Genomic DNA, 23,293 nt, shown 5'->3' on the forward strand with positions numbered 1-23,293 from the left:
GGCAATCCATCCGGGCCCGGAGCCGAGGACGGGTTCATTCCTTTGATCGCCGCTAGGACCTCCTCCTCCGAGAAAGGTGCCACCAGGGCGGCATTGGCCTCGTCGGAAACTAGCTGGGCACCCGATCAGGTGTCGGGGGCCAGCGCAGCCCCACCCGAGGGGTAGGGGAGAAAAGGGCTTTATAGAAGTCGTCTACGTGGGCTCGGATGTCTGAGGGGCGAACAAGCTGAGTATCGCCGTCCCACAAGGAGTGAATGGAGTTCCATCGATGCCGGCCATTGGCGATCGCCTGGAAGTAAGCCGTGTTAGCGTCACCACGGAGCACCCACCGTTGGGTGCCGCGCAGCCGCCAGTATGCCTCCTCATCCAAGTAGATGACCGAGAGCTGGTCCTCGAGATCATATCTCAGCATCCACTCGTCCGGGGAGATCCCAGAAGTGTCAGCGCGGGCGTCTAGAACTTGGATGGCACTCAGAAGGGCCTTCTTGCGGTCACGGATATCACGGCCGAGGTTCGCGCCCCAACCCTTCATAAATTGGCGTGCAAGCTTGGCGCAGAACTGCCAGGAGTCAACGGCGGACATGGCGCGGTGAGGAGAATCGCGCGCGGCGGTCCACTTCGCCGCAACGGCCACGCGGAATCTGGCCTGGTTGAGCCAGAAGAGCTCAAACCGGAATCGAGGAGGGATGGGGGGGCGTTCATCTGCGGAGGAGAGGAGGAGGGGGACATGATCGAAACCGATCCGGGTGATAGCCTGCAGTGAGGCCAGGGGACATCTGAGTTCCCACTCCGGAGAGACTAGGACGCGGTCTAGAACGGACTGCGTCGGGTTCGCCTGGCGGTTAGTCCAGGTGAACCGGGCCCTCGTTCGCTCAAGCTCACGGAGGCCAAGCTCCGCGATGCAGTCGTTGAACATCTGCATCTGGGGGCGGTTAACCCGGTCATTGTTCTTCTCATCCAGGGAGTGGATGAGGTTAAAGTCCCCTTCCATGACCACTGGGAGGGAGGAAGCGGAGATCTTCCGATGCAGCTCAGCGAGGAAGGTCAGGGAGCGGCGGTGGTCCGCCGGTCCGTATACAATGATGACCTCCCACTTAAAGTTTAGCGCCCGCTCGAAGATCTCCATACTAACGAAGAACTCGCCCCGGTCCATACCGCCCACCTCAAAGGTGGCATCCTTCACACCTAACAGGATGCCACCTGAGTGGCCATTGTTCCCACTAGAAGGAAGCCAATGCCAGGGAAACAGGTGGGAGCTAAGGCCGTCAAGTTCGGGGAGACAGAACTCCGTGCGCATGGTTTCTTGAATGGCAATATGTGATGTGTTCGTTGCGGATGTACTCAACTAGCTGGCGGCGGCGGCCGTCATGACCGAAGCCGCGGATGTTCCAAAAGAGGGCGCGCATCTAAACCGCCATTAAGGGGCTGCTTGACCCCAGGACGGTGGAAGCGCTGTGGGCTCTGAGAGCGGCAGTGCGGGAGCGGGTGTGGCCACGGATTTCCTCGACTGGCATCCCTGCGGGAGGCTGGGGCGCCGGTGTGCGGAGGATACGGGCCCGGGTCTCGGCGAGTTTCCCGTCAAGGATCTCGCGGGCCTGGATAGCCGCAATTTGCTCTAAGGGGGGACCAACTTCCCCCCAGAAAACTACAGCCGAGTCTAGGGCCACCTTGGCAAGACGGCCGAGCGGGATCGCTTCGAGCGCAGAGAACGAACAGCTGGAAGAACTGGAGGGGATGTCGGTCGCACCTGTCTCGAGGTTCCGGGCCGCAGCCCGGATCTCAGCCCGCTCGGAGATGGACGGCGCCGGGAAGCCGGCCGGGCGGTCCGCGTCAAGACGGGCACTGCGGCGGGAGGCAGTCACCGGAGTCGACGAAGCCCGAGCCCAACGGGCGTACGACACCGACCGAGGCGGGTGGGGGGGCGACGGGGGTGACCACCGTGTCGGTGGCCACGAGGAGCAGACGAGTCGGGGACGCAGGCACCGGAGGCTCCAGCAGGGCACCAGACCCCGCCCGGGCAGGAGAGGGCGGGTCTGGGGCCGGCGCGTCGTCCTCCAGGACGGGAGCAGGAGCCGGGGAAGAGGCGGGGGACGGCGGCGCGGCCTCCCCAGGGGGGTCCGCCGGGGGAGACCCGAAGGGGGGAGGCTCCGACGTCGGCGAGGCCGTCAGCAGCGGAGACGGCACCGCCGGGGACGAAGGTGGCGGGACGGTCGCGGAGAAGGAGCATGGCGAACGCGGCGAAGATGCCGGGAGGACGAGGAGGCTGACGCTGGAGATGTCGCTGAGCTCGGCCGAAGAGGAGGGAGAGGAGACAGGCAGCGTGGCGAGGGCGACCTCGGCGGAGGAGGCCAACCCACGCGACCGACCCGCACCCGCACCCCCGCGCCCCGGAGAGGGGTCGGATGGGTCTCGCGAGGGGGAGCGGCTGCGGCCAGAGCGCTCATCGTCGTCCTCCGGGTCCTCATGACAGGAGGGGCGCGGACGGCGGTAGTGGGAGTCGTCGCGGTTGTCCGCGCCGCCCCCATCAAAGTGGCCATCAGTGAGGTGCCGAGGGCGGCCGATGTGGTTGGGAGGCTCGGGGTAGATCTTGAGGTCGAATCCCTGGTCGTTGAAGAAAACCCGGACGGTGGCACGGAGAGTGGAGGAGTCGAGGCACTTGACCTTGACACGGACCTCCTCCTCTTTGCGGAGGGAGAGCTCATCCACCACTATCACCTTGCCCAGGATCTTGGACATACTGCGGATCACCTTCTCAGAGGCGGCGATGTCGGGGAGGCCAGCTATGAGGATCCATGCAGTGTCCAGCAAGGCAACTGCCTTAGGGTCCATCAGGGGCTCAGAGATGTTGACGACGAGCTTGTTGAGGGCGAGGGTGATGTCGTCGCTACGGGTGCAGAGGCCCAGGCTTAGGGCGTCGGGGAAGACCACGGTGAAGGAGCTGTCCGAGGTCGGGGTCACCTGCCAATCCCAGACGCGACGGCAGAGGTGGTTGAGTTCCGCCTCGATCATCTCCGACGAAGCGACTCCGGCCCCCACAATGGTCACGACCGCCAGGAGCGATGGAGACGGAGGGGGGACGTCCTCCACCTCGACGTGGAAGAAGTCGAGACCCTCAATGCCGTGGCCGTACATCATGAGCTCCTCCGTCACCGGGTGGTCCGGGCATAGAGCCGCGGGGTGGCCCGACTCCTTGTAGAGGTAGCACATCGGCGGGTTGGGGCACTCGACCTGGTAGTGGCCGACAAGTCCACAATTGAAGCACGGAGGCGGATCGCGGGGAGCACCGGAGTTGGGCGCGGTCGAGGACGCGGGGGTCTAAGCCGCGGCAGAGAGGGGGTCGGGCGGGACCCCTATTCTTCTTCTTCTTCTTCTTGCCGCCTTGGCGCCCGCGAGCCCCGGAGCCACCATTGCCCGGAGGCATGCTCGGTTGATTTTTGGGGGGCTGGTACCGGCGAGTGGTGGCGGCGTCATTGGGCAGGGGCCGAGAGGGCGACGGAGAGCGACCGCGGCGACGCGCGGGGGAGGGGGAGCGGGGGCGGTCGCGGCGGCTCTCCCGAGCGAGGGAGCGCCGGCCATCAGCCCGCACCGGAGAGAGGCGGCCATCCGCACGTGCCGGCGAACGTCGCGAGTCCCGCGGCGGCGAGCGTCGGGAGTCACGGGGAGGGGAGCGGCGGGAGTCACGGGAGGGGGAGCGGCGAGCCTCGCGAGCAGGAGAGCGGCGGGCGTCGCGGGAGGCCAGCTGGCGGCGGAGGTCGGCCTCGCGGCGCTGGCCCTCTGGCGAGACACGGCCAGCCTGCCGGGGCTCATCCAGGGGCCGCTTGGGGCGCCCGGCACCATCGCCCCAGTCGCGGGCCATGGAGAGGGGCGGCGGCGTCGCAGGGGAAGAGGGTGGTGCCGGCGGCGACGGGGTTGGGAGGAGGGAAGCGAGGGAGCGGGCGACCGGGACAGGGGCGGGGGGTGGATTGCGGCTGGAGGGGAAACCCTCGTGGAAGCCAAATCCGCCCCCGAGCGGGGGGGAGGGGGAGCTGGGCCGAGGCCGAGGCGCTGCGGCCAGGGGGCTGGGCCGGCCCACACACCACAGGCCGCCCAGATGGGTCGGCCACCTGGGGAGGGAGGGTGGGAAGCAGGCCCAAAAGTCGCCCCGGGCCCGATACGGGCAGGCCCAGCCCAGAGGCGGAAACCCCGTGCCCGGCTAGGGTTCCTCCGGCCGCCGCCGACGAGGAGAGCGCGGCGGACGACCGGCTCACGACCGGCTCGGAGGGCATGGCGCGTCGAGACGGCGGGGGGAGGGTGTGCAGCAGAGACGGGACGAACCGAAAAATGCAATGAAGGGGCGGAAAGGGAAGCGCTGGGAGAGCAACGGGGCGCCGGCGACCCTCGACGGCGGCGGAGCAGCCGGACGAGCCGGGGCGAGCCTACCGGAGGGCCTCCAGGACGCTTGGGCAGGGCCGAGCTCCGCCCGCCCGGCCACACCCCAACCGTAGGAGCACCGGTGGCGACGGCCAGCCCCCTCGCCGAAGGCGTCGCCTTTCCCCGCAGCCACCGGAGGGGAACGCGGCAGCCGGCGGAGGGGCCGAGCCCGCACCCGGGCAGCCGAACTCCCACCGCCGGGAGTAAGGCCGCCAGTGGAGCGGGGAAACGGCGGGCGAGCCGGGGCGGGCGGGGGGGGGGGGGGGGGCGCGGTCGCGACACTCCACCGGCTGGCCCGCGCCGCGGTCATCGTCTTCCGCCAGGTCCGCCCAGACCACCCGACCAGGGGGTCCAGGGGACGGGGGGAAGGAGCAGACGGGGAGGGGGCGGCGGGGTCGCCGGAGGCCTCGGCGAGGAGGGCGGACGGCGGCGAGGCAGGCGCGCCGGGCAAGTCGCCGCGCGGGGCGTCGCAGTCGCCCGAGTTGCCCATCCTCGCAAAGGCAAAAATCTTCACTGATGTCTATGTTTACCTGTTCCAGCCTATATTACTGCAGTAGCCATTTTCTCCTCGCATGAATACTGTTGAATGCATGCACGAAAGCATTTTTTATTTTTCTCAAAAGAATTAGTACGCTGTTGAAAAAATTGTACGCATAGCAATACTCCCTTTATTTCATAATGTAGTGCATATAGTTTTTTTTTGCAAAGTCAAACTTTCTAAACTTTGAACAAGGTTTTGGAGAAAACTATTTATATCTACAATACCAAAAATATAAAATATGAGACTACATCTTACGATTACGATGAATCTAATGATGTATTCTTGGCATTCTAAATGTAAATGTTTTCCTCCATTATGGAGCGAAAGGAGTATCGATGTTCGTTGAGAGAAATATTCAAAGCCTATAGAAAATTCAGATTTATATTTTTTCATAGGATGTTAAGTTATTTAAAGTTTGTAGTTTGAAAATGTTAAAAATAACATCAAACTAACTTTATCTGTATTTTCAAGTTTGAATTTGAAAAAGAGTATCAAAAACGTTCTTATATTATGGGACGGAGGGAGTAAAAGATTTTGCAAACACGTCAATAACATTTCTTTTGGAATAAAAGTCTATTTTTAAAAGCGTTATTCATATAGAAATTCGTTGTGCTACCATGATTAGATACGAATTGTAAAAAACAATCCATGAGTTCCCAACATGATAATTTTATAGCATATAATATTTTACTTTTAATTTACATGATTTAGTATTGTGATCACACATAATAATCTAACGGTTGCAACCAAAAATAAAAACCCAGTTGTTCGGTTAGTAAACACTTGAATGGTTGCAACAAAAAAATAGTAGAATATGATCTGAAGATACTGAACCATCCCAACCCAGAAAATTGGTCGAACCGAACGGTTCAATTTCTATTTGGCTCCTCACATGATTATTTTATGTATGTCATGATGTCTCTATATCTTGTGATTATTTTATGCAAGGACCACATCCAAACCACCTTTATCCCTTCAACCGAACATAAAATGTGTTCATTCCACTCATCTTAACCAAACACCAAAACTGAGTCATCTCATTCCCAAAATCTGGATGGTCCCAGCCCACTCATATCTAACCCTTCAACCAAACATGGTCTCATCGATGTCTCAGATTAGGCCAAAAAATGACGATAATGTCTTATAATAGACATATATAAAAAGGGTGTTGCACAGAGATTTTTCTGCTGCACAATGGTAGACCGTTCTGATCTTACGATCAAGTCCAGTCGTCCAATGCCTAGCGGGGCCCAGTAATTTAACATTTGTGAACTGTGGGAGGGACGGCTAATGAAGTGTTAAGACGGCTCCCTGTGAACGAAAAAGGTGACAAGACGGCTCCCGCAGAAAAAATGATACGATACGACAGCTGGGAGGGAGTGTACCACGCGGGCCCTACGAGCCGGCATCTCGACGAAGAAGGCGCCGTGGGCTCTCTGTAGTGGTTGTAGAACAGGCGGCTACAAATGGAAGCGGCCAACCCAGGAGTAAAGTCTGAAAGTAATCTGAAAGCGCAATGCCCTGTCGCCCATGACAGATGACCCCGAGATCTTCTCTTAATAACCAAACTAAGCCACCATCTCACACGTAAAAACCGCATGCTAATCCCGGTGCGCGCCATGCGTAGTGGACGACAACCGAGAGCGCATTGAACATGCCCGGGAAACAGAGCACCGCCGTCGCGTCCACGTCCCAGCGCACTCCACAGTCCCCCCGGCTGCGCACCGAGGCCTGCCCGAGAAAAGCGAGAGGATAAACGTGCGAGGTGACGAGGAGTCCTCCTCGATCCCACCCCCCTTCTTCGATCGTCAACGGTTTCTGGCTTACGCGGCAGGGCAGCGGCCATCGTGATCTCACCTCGCCCCCTTGCGCCCTCCCCAGTCAGTTCCTCTGGCCTCCTTCCCGGAACAGGGCCAGGCTCCTGCGCGCGAGGGTTTCCTCTGAAGAAAAGAGCTGGGGATCAGAAGGAGGTTCTTGTTGCTTGACAGGTTCGGTTTTCGGACTCTCCTTTCATCTTTTCACTTTCCTGATTTTGATTGGCGGGGTTTTATGGTTTCCCCGTGTTTGATTGGTGCCCTATAATTACAGGAAAATGAAGTTTTCTTGGTTTTAGCCCACAAGTTTCACGAAAGGAGAAGCTCCTGTGGTTGTTCATTGTTTTTGCTTAATCTCTGGGTAGCATTTCTCTCCAACGCTGGTTGCTTGGCTCCGTTTGATCCAACGAATCAATACAGGTTACCTTCCTCTTTTGCTCAGGAAACAAGGGGAGGAGGTTACAGAGGTGAGTTGCTTCCTCAAGTTTCAGATTCTTCTTTTTTGTACCTGGGTTCGCTACTACTACCTCTGTTTGTAAATGTAAGATGTTTTGGCAGTTCAAATTAAACTGCCAAAACGTCTTACATTTAGGAAAACAGGATGTAGTATATATTGTGTTTTCATAGTTAAACCCATACTAGTTAAACAATTAAAATAAACGACTGTTGTTATCGGTTTTTCTGAATTATACTTGTCTTTCTAGTCCAACGTTAATTTGTCACCTGGGAATGATACACACCATACTTATGGGGTCAAATTTGTTTTTGTTGGTTTTATTTTCAGTGCCTTCAACTGCTTCCATACTCCAGCTAATATAGACTACACTGATTTTAAAAGAAAACAAGAAATCGATCGATCCACCTAGTAAATAGTAACAAGTGCCTGAAAAATTGCACATGTTTTTGGAGCAATGTGAAAACAGTCTTCGAGAAAAATGCTATTCCATATGATAAAAAACAAATAGAAAAGTAAACTTTAACCACGGTGGATGCGACGGGACGTGGATAATAACTTTCAAAATGTATAGAAGGTACATATGTTCTATCTAAGACAACTAAAGTTCTTCCTATTTTATTTCGGATATGGTCAAAGGGATATTGTATTCAAAGATTTTTCTTACATGTACTAGAAATCTTAAAGTGTTTGTGTGATTTACTAGATTTATCTAGTTCCAACTATAAAAGAATGTTTTCCAAAGAAAGTAGTTGGTTGGCCAAACTATTGGCATTTCACCATGTATGAACTCTACGAGTTGTGGCATAACTAATTGTTTTCATGCTTGATTATTGGCCACTCGTGCTAATGTTAGGTTACCTTCGAATTGCAAGACAATGGTGTTAGACAGTGACCAGGAATATGCCTGATAACAGTATATCTGACATATTAATTTAGGGAAATATCTGATATACCAATGTTTTTTGAAAATTTTACATGGTTTACCTTTTGTAGTATTATGCACTTGCAGCCTACATACTGTCATCATCTCCTTTCTTTTGCTGAAGATACTGATTGAGTGATTGTGTTACAAATAACAAAACAATGAAAGTTTGCATGTAGGGTTTATTTGACTGTTGATTTTAACTTGCCTTTTCAGCCTATTTTGACAATCTCTCATGGCTTTTGACAGATGGAGAATAATATTGATGGAATGTTTGGTACACCTGAGCATAACTCACATCCTAAGGTGCAGATATTAGATTGCTAGCATTTCCATTTGTTTGACAACTATTTCTACTTGCATATAACTGTTCGTATTTTGTTGTAAGGTGAAGTTCATATTTTCGTGTCCGCTCATTATTTGATTGCTTGTAATTCGTCATGTCATTCTTTCTTAGATCTGGGGAGATCTGCGGTACAGTAAAATGGTCATGAGTTTTTTCAGGCATTAATCCAGTACTTCCCATCATATGCAAGAGTAGTTGTGTATGGTTAATAAATATGTTAAACAATACCGTGCAATATATGCTAAATGCTGTATCCAACTATGATTCGCATCACAATATCACTGTCTCAAATTATTAAGCCTGAAATAGTGGAATTTCTTTCATCAAGCACATACTGCATTTAGCTTTCGTGCTAGTTGGCAGGTGTAGTAACAACTTAAAAGCGCAGCATTTTAAACTACCATTTCATATATTCATGGTAATATTTATTTTGTTATATCATTTTCACCAGGTACCTGTCCAAACCCTCACATTTTGCTAGTTTTCAGTTATTATGATTATTCTTCTCTGACTCTGTTTTTGTAGGTTCACAGCTTGATGTGCAGTAAGTTGAAAATGATGTTGGATAAAGTTACTTCTATTCTTCCATCAATAGAAGCTGCTCAACCAGGATGTAAAGCGGGCATAGAGGAACTTTGCAATCTGTACAGCATAGTTGACAAAGGGAAACTTATAATCCAAAACTGCATTGAGTGCAGTAGTCTTTATTTGGTATGCCACTCTGCATTCAGGATGTAAAACCATTTAATTCATATTTTCTGAACATTTTTCTTCATAAAATGATTTTCCTTGGCTTCTCAAGTATTGTCTTTTGATATTGAGCACACACATTTCAGGCTATTACAGGAGAAGCGACAGCAATGCGATGCGAAAGGATTAGAAACTCGATGAGGCGGAGCTTGTTCCTGATTCAGAATATGGTCCCGTCCATGTTGGCTGATCAGGCTAGTTTACTCAATTTGATAGATCACTCAATAGCAGGCAAATTTTTTTCTAGGCTGATCATTAACTCAATTTGAACTAAAACCACGTTAAGTATTTTGGAACAAAGGTAGTACATGGTTTGCTCACTAGTTGTAAAAAAGAGTAATTCTCTGGCGAACCATTTCTTGGAATATCAATCAAAGTAGCATCAGTATGGGAAACTCGCATTCACATATTTTTAGTTGGAGGTGTATCCAGTATTTGCTGCATATAGGCATGCGTTGTCTGCAGAAATTTCTGCTTACCAAATAACTGCATTTATTATTACTACGCCAATATTGATATTGCAGGTTTTAAATAGTATATTTACACCTCACTATTTGTAACAGGTTGCTGACGTACATAATGATCTCCGAAATATGAAATTCCTTGTTGATCCAGCAGAAGAAGAAGCTGGCAAAGCGGTCTTGAAGATGCTTCGACATTCGGATGCAACCGAAGAACTTGAAATGCATACATTCCTTCTAGCATGTTCAAAGTTAAATCTGACATCACAGAAAGCTATGTTAATCGAAAGACGGGCAATCAAGAAATTACTAGATAAGATCAATGGCAACGATCCCAAAAAGGAAGGTATCCTCAGTTTTTTCCTGTATCTAGTCAGGAAGTACGGAAAGAACAGCAAGCCTGAGACAGGTGCAAAGGATGGAACTGCGAATGAAACTACATGCACAAATGTAATTTCTAGTGACACCGGTGCACGCAGAAAATGCATTCCAACTGTGAACTCTGGGACTGGGAGATATGATGATCAGAATAATTTGTCAGGACTTGCTACACCACCTCCAGAGCTCTGCTGCCCAATATCTATGAAGCTGATGCACGATCCTGTGATAATAGCCTCTGGACAAACTTATGAAAGAGAAAATATCGAGAGGTGGTTCAGTAAAGGATACGATACTTGTCCTAGGACACAAGTAAAGTTAGAAAACTTTACAATAACTCCAAATACTTGTATGCAGGCTGTTATTTACAACTGGTGCAAAGAACAGAAGCTTGAATGCACTTATTTGCCCGAGCAATTTCATAATTACTCCCTATCAAGTTTGCACGATATCTCGGCGCCCCTGATTGCTCACAAAAACTTCGATTACATGGTCGAGCATAGCGGTTCATCAGTTGCATTATCTGGTGCTAGTTACTTATCATCCCCAGTCAGGGAAACGGATGAGCCAAAAACTAGTTTTACCCAGTTTTATTCAAATGTCAATTGCCAGTTGTATCTGTCCTTCTGCAACTTTGATAAGGAAATGTTTCTGAATTTGTTTCAAGAACTCTCAGAGCTCCCGGTGGAACTGCAAAGGCAGGCTGTCAAAGACTTAAAAACTGTCCTGAATAGTGAAAATGAGGTTTGGCAGTCCATGATCTCCAATGGCTTTTTAGAAGCATTCCTTGAATTTCTTAAGAATGACAATCTCAGCAGCACATTACAAGCTCAGAAAACTGGAATTTATTTTTTCCTTACGTTTCTTTGCAATAGCAGGTATGGGTATATCTTCATTTATATTCTCCATTTGCAGATATTAGTTGATGTTGAAAAGAAGATATTTTCTTTCTAAAAGAAAAATAATAATTCTCAGCAGTAAATCGCAAGTCGTAATAAGACCTAGTTTTGGATCACCTGATGCTCTCTCTGTTTTTCTATTCAATTAAACTAGTTCCATGCTCCAAAAGTTAGGAATTCTGTCATATGCTTTTGCACAAAGGCCTAAGATACTATTATGTAGTTTTAGTTTAGTTAAAAATGGATATTTGTAATGTTTAATTTTTTATTTTCATCAAGGACAAGAATTTTATCTATCACTGAAGATGCAGTGCGGCTGATTGTATCGTTCCTTGATTCCGAGTTAAAGCTGGAAGCTTTGCTGATACTTCATGAACTGCTGCATCATCCAATTTGTCGGGAATCTCCTCTCATGGCCTCGCTTGTGGCTCCTTCTGTGATTGGAGCTTTGGATACTGGAGATAATGAGTGCTTGCAGCTTGCTCTAAAGATGATCTGCGAACTGTCATCCAGTAATGATGTAAAATCCTTGCTGGTTTCTCCAGGCATAATTGCCAAGCTGTCTACATTGCTCAGTGAAGTAAGCTTGACCGAGTATTGCCTGAAGATTCTGAGGAACTTATGCGAAGTGAAACAAGCTGCTGATCTTATCATCAGATCAGAGCATTGCATCGGTTCCATTTCAGATCATCTAGACACAGGAAGCCGCAGTGAGCAGGAGCATGCATCTGTTATCCTTCATACGGTATGTTCCCGCAGCACCGAGGCGGATCGTTTTCTTGTGATGAAGGAAGGTGTCATCCCTGCCCTTGTTGATCTGTCGGTTTATGGAACTGAGGGGGCAAAAGCGTCTTCAATCAAGCTGCTTCAAACATTGGGGGGCTCAGGGGTAGGTCATGCTGTCGATGCTGGAGTAGAGAGCTCACCCAATGGGTCGATCTGCAAACAGCCGATATCCAAATCAGCTCGGTATATCTCAAGAAAGCTCAGCATTTTCTCAAAACCCCGGTCGCGAAACATCCTCTGAGAACTTAGTGATTTTTTATTTTTTTTTAGAATCAGAACTTTGTGAATTTGACAACACTGACCACCTGATGCAAATGGGAGCGGGTAGTAGTGTCCAAATGAAGTGCTTAATGTGGATACTTTTTTGACCGAAATGTATTTGACTAGAGTTTTTATTTGCACATGTTTTTGTCTCTCTTTGCTAGGGTAAGAAAAGGGAGGTTTAGCTCACAGGTTTTGTGTCAAAAAGGCTTGCACTCTGATATTCATCTACTTCCACTTCATACTCCTCTATGAATGAATGCAGCCTAGCAACTAATCCATCAACCAACTCCACGGACTCATAAGAAGATGGTCAATTCCATGGAGCATGGCAAAGCAAGCTGTCAACATATGCCTCTTGTAACGAGGTTCAAGAAGTGTAGCCATCCCATTAGATCTTGAATGTCCTTCCAATACTTATCAGGTTTACTAGTCATTTCCTCAGAGAGTTTTTTTATAGTTGGATTGCTAGAAGTGGCCCACTGTCTCGTTTTCATTTTAATCTCACATATTTTAGGGAAGTAAACATTAGAAATCACATAATCAGTTCCCGAGAACAACTTAGTTATCTCATAGAATAATCCAAGTCTCTCCACCATCTCTGCAGCAAACTCCCATTCTTTGGCACTAGGTAAATGCTCATATTGTTTCTCAACTTGATTTGCGCGTTTGAAAACACCTCTGTATGGTAAAGCTGCTTCTAGCATCATGAAAGTGGAGTTCCACCTAGTTTGGCAATCAAGAATCAACTTTCTTGTTATCTTAACTTTTTTAAACTTAGCCATCTCCTCACTTTTACCGAAAGTTCATTAGTCCAATCTCGAGGAAAGGGACATGGCGTCTGTATATTGAATCGTACTGATGTTGTATCTTAGCAACGTAGGCAAGAATAGCAACAACATCGGCAAAGATTTAGTCAGAATGAGACACTGAGTTGTATAGAGTAATATGCAAGAACAAAGTTAAAGATGATGCGCCAGTGATGCTTTAGTCCCGTAGCAAGAGTATGGCCCCAAACTGTGGGAAGCATGGTGGACAAATTGTCGATGCTATCCTATGCGCCGACATCGTAACCTCGGTCCTAGCATTTATTGTGATGACCAACTCCATGGCTAGATACCAGAAATGTCCATCTGGTATTTCCGTGGGGTTGAACCCGTCGCGAGTGAAGTCATACGTCATGCTGGTTTGTAGCATTGTGTTGAAGCGAAATGCTTGGTTGTTGTATGCGATCGCTTCCATTTTTCCCTAATATTTTTTTATGAATAATAACAATAATCAAAGAACAAAACTGTTTATCAAATGTGTATATTAAAAACGTGTTGTAAGTAGTGACGAGTAATGCCTTACATCCTGAGTAAACGTTCCCCATTACATTATACTTCATTTGAGCCTTCCACAAGACCCTAGAATGAATGGTCCAACAATTCTGATAGATATGTTCCATCTGGACGCTCTGAAAAGTCTGTGCATAGAATAGAATGAATGGATGAGGTAAATAATTGAGCGGTGATGGCAAACTGCCGTATAAGCTAATTCATCTATATTGTCTGTTCATCGGAGGGATGATAGGTCGAGGGATGACAGGAACTGGCGGCGATACCATCACCCTCTTAGAGGTCGTCCATCTGTATGAGATTATCATGGCCGTGGAGGAGATGGCTGAGCCTATGTAGAAAGATGGAGACATATATGATGGTGCAGAGCATTTTTATGAGCATAGTGGGCGGTGGGAAACCAAATAACTTTCAAATTTTGGTTTTGGCGGTCTAGGTGCCCGTGGGTGAAAAATCTCTCTCGTATGACCCACACTCCTCAAGCGATCGCAGTAGTCATTTGTTCAATCTTTGGCAACTTAATAAACATTGTTTATTATTTTTAGTAACCAAAAAAATTCGGATCTCCCTATAATCAAGACCAGTATCCCTTAACGAGCATGGTTTCCATTTGACCGGCAAAATCGCAATAGTCATTTGATCAATCTTTGGCAACCTAATAAATATTGTTCATTTATTGTTAGTAACACAATAAATCCGGATCTCAGTGTAATGAACGCCAGCCTCCCAATACTTCGGTAGTCACGTAATATATCTCTTTCCCTGAATGCACCCACGTCATGTCTCTCATGCGTGAATAAGAAAAGTTTCCTTTCCTCTCACTAAAATATACTATGTGTTTCTTTTTGCAAAAAAAGTATACTTTGTCTTGGATTGCATGCAAGATAGCATCAGCAAGACAGGAAATTGTGAACATAAGTTGAAAGCATTGTGTGATTTTGCACATACCTGTTTTACGCATTACTGATATTTATTAGGTTGCCGAAGATTGATCAAATGACTATTGCAATTTTGCTGGTCAAATGGAAACCATGCTCGTTGAAAGATACTGATCTTAATTACAGGGAAATACGAGTTTGTTTGGTTACTAAAAATAATAAATAATGTTTATTAGTTTGCCAAATATTGATCAAATGACTATTGCGATCGCTCGAAGAATGGGGGTCGTACGAGAGATTTTACACTCACGGGCACCTAGATCGCCAAAACCAAAATTTGAAAGTTATTTGGTTTTCCCGTCGCCCACTATGCTTATAAAAATGCCCCGCACCACCATATATGTCTCCATCTTTCTACATAGGCTCAGCCATCTCCTACACGTCCATGGTAATCTCATACAGATTGACGACCTCTAAGAGGGTGATGGCATCGCCGCCGGTTCCTGTCATCACTCGACCTATCATCCCTCTGATGAACAGGCAAGATAGATGAATCAGCCTGTATGGCAGTTTGCCATCAACACTATATTATTTACCTCATCCATTCATTCTATTCTATGCATATGAACTTGACTTTTCAAAGCATCCAGATGGAGCATATTTATCAGAATTGTTGGAACATTCATGCTAGGGTCTTGTGGAAGGCCCAAATGAAGTAGAATGCAATAGGGAATGTTTAGCTTCAGTGTATACTACTGGATCAGGAAGTAAAGCATTACTCATCGCTACTTAGATCACGTTTTTTAATATACACATTTGATAAACAGTTTTGTTCTTTGATTATTGTTATGATTCATAAAAAATATTAGGAACAAAAATGGAAGCGAACGCATACAACAAGCAAGCATTTCGCTTCAACACAATGCTACAAACCAGCATGACATATGACTTCACTCGCGTCGGGTTCAACCCCACGGAAATACCAGACGGACATTTCTGGTATCTAGCCATGGAGTTTGTCATCACAATAAATGCTAGGACCGAGGTTATGATGTCGACGCACAGGATAACATCGACAATTTGTCCACCGTGCTTTCCACAGTTTGCGGTCATATTCTCGCTACAGGACAAAAGCATCACTGGTGCATCATTTTTAACTTTGTTTTTGCATATTACTCCATACAACTCAGTGTCTCATTCTGATTAAATTTTTCCATATGTTGTTGCTATTCCTGCCTACGTTGGTAAGATACAACATCAGTGGGATTCAATATATAGACGCCACGTCCCTTCCCTCGAGATTGGCCTCATGAACTTTCGGTAAGCGCCATTTAGAATTTGAGATTTTCATATGCTTCTTTTAATTGTATTCTCATATGTTTCTCTACTCCTAGTTGGGGAGTTGGTAAGTGGTATCGTCGCTTCTTACCCCCACCCCCCTCCATTTTTTCATTAAGGTGCAGGGTGGGATTCACAACCCGTTCCCAATCTGAACTTGCCAAACCGCTCCTCCTTCCACGCCTCCTCCTTTATTGTAGCATACGAATTAATTGCAATATCTTAATTTTCTTTTCATGGGTTTGGACATAGTTAGAAACTGAGCATTATGTGTGGATTGGTGTGATGCGGCGTAACATGAGGGCTACGACACGCATGGCCTGTGAACAGGAAATGAGAAACCAATCTGTTTCGGATCTGATTTTAGGGATACTATGGGAACCTATTTTAGGCAATTTTGGCAATCATCAGGTAAATCTTATGGCAAGTGGCAGTCGTATAAACAATATATGGCAATAGGCAATGTGCGGCTAATCCTCCACCAAAGCTCTCGCACGACACGATTTGGCAACAATCGCCATTATCGACCACAAAAGCAGGCTGCCGCAGTGCCTTCGTAGGATTTGCGTGCACTCCAACATTGCGAGGCATCACACCCCTGCCCAAGGTGTGTCGCACTGGAGGAGAGGGTCTGAGGAGCCATGCCACAGCTCCCTGGGCATTCAGGAATGAGGTCGATGTGCCTACCTGCCGTTGTTTGGACCCCGTTGGCGTGGTCAATCGACCGCAACAGACCAAGGTAGTCACCAAAAGGAACCCGTCGTCCACGTCATCACCGGATCATGGGCACAACGGGATCTGGCGTCGTCTGCTTCCCATCCCCGCCATACTGGAAGCCATCCATGGTGCACCATCGTCTCAGGTACTCCCGCGCTGGATGGATATTTTTCCAACAGTCTAATAGACTCTGAAGACCATCAGGAACCTTAATGTAGAGAATGAAAATTGTAAGATCAATATCTTACCTATTTTGATATTCTTTGATAAACACCGTTAAAGAATACCAGATATATTTATTGTTAGTTCTTTGTTGACATATATTGTTCTTAATGAACCTTAATGTTAACAATATGCTGTACCATAGGATCAATGGAAAGAAGGTTTGGCTGTCCAGTTGATGGTACTAATGTTGGCTCTACCAAAGTATCTCTTCTACATGATATCTTCTTAATTATGGATCCCGTCATTTCATGAAAGTCAGTATCTCGAGAGCAAGCAGGCAGCTTAGCCAACAGTGTAGGATGATCCAGTGCTTTTGGAATCAAATTATTGGGTTGGTACTGTATATTCTGAATTTGTTTGTAAACAAATGTGAGGAGTGGGAGACGATCTGCATTTATAAATTTTACTTAGGTTGAGGTTCCGTTTTCAAGATCCTATTTTTTTGTTGTAATAATTTACTAATTATAATATTTTTTATTTCTTCTGGATATAATCTACTATTTTTGGATTCACAGGAACAAGATAGAAGAGCTAACAGTCGTTGTTTTACACTAGTACAATTGCTCTTGGGAGGTGAAGCACTACTAAAGTGGGTGCATTAAAGAGCATATCAAGTGGGCTGAGACCCTCGTGGCTATGCTAGATGTTGAAACAACAATGATATGGGGATGAATGGGGTGATCTTAAAGGAGAAACTACAATATTTTTCTATAAAAAAATTCACCAATTGTATACACTACGTACTGGAATCTCCTACATATCATCCAAAATCTATATACAAAAAAATTGTATACATCACAACAACTATATATTGTATACATCATGTATAAGAAGAAATCAATGCTTATAGTTATATACACGGATGCATCACATCATGCATATAAAAACAGATTTGCTAATTTACAGTCGGATGAAGTTAATTCGCTTTCATTCGTTTTTTATCCGTCAAATCCCTGTGTCAAGATTCGTGCATTTCTTTTTTTTTCTCTTCCTGCTCTCGGGCTGTTTGGTTCTTATCGGGCCCGCAACCTTCTGCCGGGAGACCCGTACTCGCGGGGTCGTGTGTCCTCGTCGGTCTCTTTTATTTTTGAATTTTTTTTCTCGCCTTTCTCTGTTTCCTTCCCCATTTCGAGTGGCGAGAGCTTGCAGGCAGAGATGGCCCCGGCTTGCTTCTCCTCAAGCGCGCGCTGAGGGAACAGGCGAAGTCGAGGCCATGGCGATTTGGCTGTGCTGTGTTCGCTGTTTCGCTTGATTTCGTACCGCTCCTCTTTTCCTGTGGTGATCTCCGAGCCCTGTGCCCCCCACCCTCCACCCAATTGAGGTTGGTTTGCAAGTATCCTCCCCCCCCCCTGTCTTCATTTCGCTACATTTTCTGTTGGATTTTGCTAGTCTGGCTGAGTGTTCTGTAGTTCCCGCATGTAGCGGTGGATCCTAGATGTTTGGATGTTTTGTGGTATTTTTGTTGCAAATGTATGGTCCGATGTAGATGTAGCGGTGGAACCCTCCTGTCTATTTGATAGTCCCTAGATGTGTACAGTCCTTAGATGTATGGATGCAAATGCTGAGTCTAGTACCTAGATGTCTGGACTGTAAATTGATATGATCCTTTTGGCGTCTGCTAGTTTGGTAGGTTGATTTTGGTATGGCCTGCATTTGGATGTAGATGTACAGCCCCTAGATGTATGGATGCAAATGCTGAATCACCTTGTCAGTTGAGTCTCATAGTGTGTTTTTTGGTGGACTGAATGTTTTGAATTCAGTAATAGTGGTTTGGCTGTAAATTGCAGTGTAATTTTGAGTGGATTTTCAGCTTAATTGCAGTGTACTCCAGTGTAAAAACTCAAAGCCTTTGAGTTCAGTGAATTTTTCAGCTTAATTTTATAGTGATTTTTGTACTGTAGTTCAGTCTATATTAGTCTATCTTACACTGTAATTTTTAGTGCTTTCTTCCTTTTTTTTAAGCTCAGTAATGTGGAACTTACAGTGATTTACTATGTTTTCTATACTATTCTAGCATAATTTTTTTAACTGAATGTCTGTTTACTTGCAGTCTAAATTAATGCGCATTCAATCCTGTAATGTGTAATCCTCCTGATCAGTTGAGTCTCATGTTGTTTAGTTGGCGGACTGTTTTTTTTCAGTTAAGTAACAGTGTTTTCAAACTGTAAATTGTAGAGTAATGTGCCACTTCTAGTGTAAACTGAATATTTGTGTACTTACAGTCTAACTTAATGTATAGTAACCCTGTAACTTACTATTCTATGTTCTGAAAATTTCAGTGTAATTTCATTGTAAATTCATTTGGAATTTATTTTATGTAATTTACACTGTAATGTCAGTGTAGTTACACTGTAATTACACTATATATCCATTTAATTTTGTAATTGGATCGATATAAATCATTTGCAGTGCTGATTTCTTCATGATTTAAATATTTTGACCATGGTTAGTCTTTTTATGGTGTTCACACAACTAATATGCTTGCTTCATCAAAATCACTTTTGACTATGGTTAGTGATACAGATGGCGAGATTGCGGAAAGCTTACAGGCAGGAACCCCATGCCATTTCTCCCTGGAATCCAGAATAATTTTCCTGCTAGGTAGGGGTGGTGGGGAATCAATAATGAAGTATAATTTCTGTGTTTCTAGGCTGTGCCCTTTTGCCATGTTTTTATTTCCATTTTACCTTGGATATCATTTGCCCTTGAAGAAGTTCAGTGAACGTCTCCTGTCCTCGCATTCTTCCTTCACCTTCGTTTGGTTCACCTTCTTTGATGCTGAAATTTAAAAAATAATTGAGAGTACTCAGTAGTGTTTCTAGCAAGTCTAATGTATTTTTTCTTGAATTACAGTGTTTTTTGAGCTATCTACAGCATCAACAAAGTTGTAATTGCAATGCATAGCTAAGTAATTTGAACTATACATCTAGGTGGTTTTCTCTAGTCTAAGACTTATATTTATTTTTCTGTATTGTATGCATATGACAGTTACTGGGTTCAAATAGCAAAAGAAGTAAGTCAATCATTTTGTCTTCATCTTACATGAAGTAGTGCATCTTCATCTTGCTGGTATGACCCCTGTAGTTGCTTGTTCGCTTACCTTCTTGATGCTCAAACTTTTTTTGAAAAGAATGAAAGCAGTCAGTAGTGTATTGCTGGTATTTCTATCTAGTGTACTCTATTTATTTTCTGAATTAGCATTTTCAAGTTGTTTACAGTGACAAGCTAGATGTATTTTTCGAAGCATAGTCATCAAACACTATAATTTTCAGTGTTTTTTTTTCATTTTTTTTGTAACTTCAGTTATGTGCCACTTTTAACTGAATATCTGTGTCACTGAATATATCTGTGTACTCTATTTACTGAATCTCTAGTGTAATTACAATCTAATTTCTAGTAATAAATTCATTTGGAATTTATTCTATGTAATTTACAGTGTAATTCTATTGTTTCCACTGTAATTACTATAAAAAATTCTAATTTTACAGTCTAACTCAATGTTCAGTAACCCTATAACTCACTATTCTCTGTTCCGAAAATTCCAGTTACATGGATATACAGTGCATTTACTGAAGTCACACTGTAATTCCCGTCTAAGTTCCAGTTGTAAATTCATTTGGAATTTATTCTATGTATTTTACAGTGTAACTTCAGTAATTCTACAATGTAATTCTACTGTTTTCACTGCAATTACTGTAAAAAATTCTAATTTTATAGTGTAATTTATTCCAAGACCCCATGCTCCTTTTCTATTATGCTTTCTTATTTTTCTTGCAAAGATTCAGCTACTTTCCCCCATGTTTCGTGCAGATGCTGAGAAGTAGGAGAGGGGGCTGTTTCTAGGGAGAAGTGCTTAGTGAAATGCAGGGTTGGAAACCTGGGACCCGTTTAGTTATTGTGGGACAAGGACAACGACATTCAGAGGACAGGAAGGAACAGAGGACAGATGACATTTGTCAAATTCTGGATGGCCAAAAAATATGACTGAAAGCGAATTGAATTTAAGTCAAATGTAAAACAGACAGTCCCTATAAAAAACTACAAGATCAATGCTCATATTCATAAAATCATACACAGAACTGAAACTCACCAAGCAAAAAAAGCTTGTTCTTGTTCTTGTTTTTTTTTTGGCAGCAGAGGATCGTCTAAGCGGGCTAGGGCGAGGCGGCCGGCTTACGTGGTTGTGTAACTTGTGTTGCGACTTGCGACGGTGCTGTGCCTTGGATGCCGAAGCAGGAGTTGGAGGACCTTTACGTCGGCCATGAACTTGGCCCTTTCCTGGCGGACGGAGATGGATGCACCATCCAACGACGGGATCGGGGTGGTCGTGCCATGCTGCTGGCCGACGGCCGTGGTGGTCGCCGCCCTCTGACTCAGTCCCCATGAGTGTGAGCTGCATCTGCTTCTCCCGGTCGCTATCCTCGCGCTCGCGCAAGCTATTGTCATCATCCGCAAGGTCCATGGCGTCCGAGCGGCTGGATGCGCAGGCGACGACGAGGCAGAGCAGCTGGGGGCGGCGACTAGCGAGGGCCAACGGGCCGAGGAGGCGAGGAGATGAGGAGGATATCAATCTCTGTCTATCTAAATATGGGACAGGATCACGTATTCATTATTCACATCACCTAATAATCACGTTAATCCCGGAGAGAAAGAGAAATATATGGGATTGGTTCTGTCATTCCATGTACGTGCCTTTGGCCTATGTGGGCTATTCATGTTTTTTTTTGTTGAGAAAAACGTGGGCTATTCATGTTATCTCGTGGGCAGTGGGCTACTGGATTAGACTGATTTTTGGGAAGTTAATTAGACAAATGAATATTGAAGGCTCACTCAATAAATTTTAAGGTGGTATATATATATATGAGTACACGGGTATGGGTTATTGCTGTCCCATACCCGTACCCACTCTATCCGATGAGTTTAATATTTTCCTATTTATATACCCATGGGTTATCTTTTATCCCATACCCTTGCCCTAATAGGGTTTTTACCCGCCGGGTACGCGGGCAATGGGTACCCATTGCCCATTGTCATCCCTACTTGTGGACCTCGAAATACTCGCGATCAAGGAGCTCACTGGCCATCTCAAGGTGGCGGTGGAATGGGTCGATCCAGATAGCGAGACCGAAGCCGGTGGGCGGCTGCTGCTCATCGAGGAAGAATGGTGTGCACTCTTGAAGCGTGATGTCAATAGGGCGCAGGCAGGAGTGGCTCGTCTGACGCCCAATGTCACGGTGGAGTTTGTGACAGAAAAGGTAAATGTCGTACCGGTATTGATGTCGGTAGGACAAGTGCCACTACTGCATGACCGCTGGCCATTGGGCTCATGATTTCCATATAAGAAGAAACACGAGGAGGCTCATCTCACGCAAGCCCAAGCCGGTGACGCAGAGACAAGCCCGTCTGGCCGGCGGATATACTACTACGCCACCGAGCCCATATTAATACGCCGCCAAGCAGCTCGGTCATCAGCAACAGTCCCCGGCCAAGATATGTCTCAAATGTATCTACTTTTTCAAGCACTTTTGTTATGTTTCTTTCCTGTAATTAACTTGCATTATATGGAGAAAACTAACCCGGATTGGCATTGCAGAATTACCCCTTGATGTTATTTTTGTGCTGAAATAAAGTTTTTCAGATGGAGCCCAAAATGTTACTGATTTTTTTCTAGAAGAAAAGAGTCACATATCCAGAAGGGCACTCGGAGCTATCATTGATTGCAACAAAAGAAGCTTACTTTTCATGTGAATGGCAATGAACATATGTTTTGTTTTTCAAAGAAGAATGATAAAAGAAATGGATCCCAAAAGGCTGCAGAAATTATGACTATCGTCATTGGTGAATTTGAATTGCCCATTATTCCGTCTAAAAAGAAATATAAAATTCTTATGATTGGAACCTTACCTATCCAAGTTGAGAATATGAAGAAGGGCTTCAGTAACTTTGTGAAATTCGTGGGCCCTTCAAGTTCAAGGGAGACAAGGTCCTCCTCGCTCACGGACTCCGTGAGACCTGTTTATGTGACTTGAATGCATACAAGGCTCGGGTAGAAGAGGAAGAGTGCATGAGTCGTGCCCATGGGCAGCTAACATAGACATGCGGAGCAGCTACCACCACAGTTTCTATGGGAACTATGGAGACCACACGGATCAGGGAGATTACGAAGGTCACGAGGATTGCCAGCCATGGGATTGAGCCCAACTTAGGCCAAAAGGCTAAACTTGGGGGAGTATGTTTCCTTATCGGCATTTCATTCATGCTATCGTATACATTTGTCAATGCACTTGATGAATTCTGTATATCCGTATTTGGTTTTCATTTGCTTCGGTTGCTAGTTCTGTTAAAAAGCAAAAATCCAAAAAATATTTCTTCTTGTTCTTCGCTTTATTTTTATTGTATTCTTTTGTGTTCTTTTTGGCATTGCCTTCCTTCTTTTTTGATTTCTTGTTGTTTACTTTTAAGAAAAGAAAACCCAAAAAGACTTCTCATTCTTTATTCTGCTTTTGTCTTTCCGAAGTTCTTTGAGAAAAACGACAAAATTATTTCCTCATTCTTTTTCCTTTTTCTTTGAAACTTTATTTGACTGCCTTTTTCTTGAAATGTTGAAAAATCTCAAAAATATTTCTCTTTTCTTCTCTTTGCATTCCTATTTGCCTTTTTAAGAAAAACTAAAAACTCCAAAAGTATTTTATTTGTGTTTCTTTGAATTCTTTTTTTGTTTCAAAACTCCTTCTTGAATAATGGCACCTCCCACCCTCCCACCCTCCCAAGGC

The 23,293-nt window shown here is 45.9% G+C and overlaps 2 protein-coding genes and 1 long non-coding RNA gene across 4 annotated transcripts; 2 read left to right on the forward strand and 1 right to left on the reverse strand.

The window, feature by feature from the left end:
- Positions 1–109: 109 nt before the first annotated feature.
- Positions 110–1,297, reverse strand: LOC141027035 (uncharacterized). Its single transcript, XM_073503953.1, has one exon. The coding sequence runs from the start codon at positions 1,295–1,297 to the stop codon at positions 110–112; it is 1,188 nt and encodes a 395-aa protein (XP_073360054.1).
- A 5,337-nt stretch (positions 1,298–6,634) lies between these two features.
- LOC109752537 (U-box domain-containing protein 45) lies at positions 6,635–12,165 on the forward strand. Of its 2 annotated transcripts, XM_040394877.3 has the most exons (8): positions 6,635–6,939; positions 7,040–7,097; positions 7,186–7,232; positions 8,394–8,450; positions 9,016–9,201; positions 9,327–9,434; positions 9,804–10,957; positions 11,258–12,165. In XM_040394877.3, exons 4-8 carry the CDS (start codon positions 8,394–8,396, stop codon positions 12,003–12,005), a joined length of 2,253 nt encoding a protein of 750 aa, XP_040250811.1. In that variant the 5' UTR covers positions 6,635–6,939; positions 7,040–7,097; positions 7,186–7,232; the 3' UTR covers positions 12,006–12,165. The 2 variants fall into 2 exon arrangements, with proteins under 2 accessions (XP_040250811.1, XP_073362015.1); XM_073505914.1 differs by having other exon boundaries at positions 6,652–6,939; positions 7,040–7,232.
- Positions 12,166–17,565: 5,400 nt separating this feature from the next.
- LOC109752543 (uncharacterized) lies at positions 17,566–21,371 on the forward strand. Its single transcript, XR_012190283.1, has 3 exons — positions 17,566–17,841; positions 19,044–19,121; positions 20,331–21,371. It is a non-coding gene; the product is annotated as an uncharacterized lncRNA (long non-coding RNA).
- Positions 21,372–23,293: the final 1,922 nt, after the last annotated feature.

Source organism: Aegilops tauschii, chromosome 7, assembly GCF_002575655.3.
Source record: "Aegilops tauschii subsp. strangulata cultivar AL8/78 chromosome 7, Aet v6.0, whole genome shotgun sequence".
Lineage (NCBI taxonomy): Eukaryota > Viridiplantae > Streptophyta > Magnoliopsida > Poales > Poaceae > Aegilops > Aegilops tauschii.

Bases quoted from the DNA above. Each gene is read 5' to 3' on its own strand.
- LOC141027035 (XM_073503953.1), bottom strand. From the start codon at position 1,297: ATGCGCACGGAGTTCTGTCTCCCCGAACTTGACGGCCTTAGCTCCCAC.
- LOC109752537 (XM_040394877.3), top strand. From the start codon at position 8,394: ATGGAGAATAATATTGATGGAATGTTTGGTACACCTGAGCATAACTCA. The intron at 8,451-9,015 runs GTGCAGATATTA...CTGTTTTTGTAG, and splicing joins AGCATAACTCACATCCTAAG to GTTCACAGCTTGATGTGCAG. The intron at 9,202-9,326 runs GTATGCCACTCT...CACACATTTCAG, and splicing joins AGTGCAGTAGTCTTTATTTG to GCTATTACAGGAGAAGCGAC.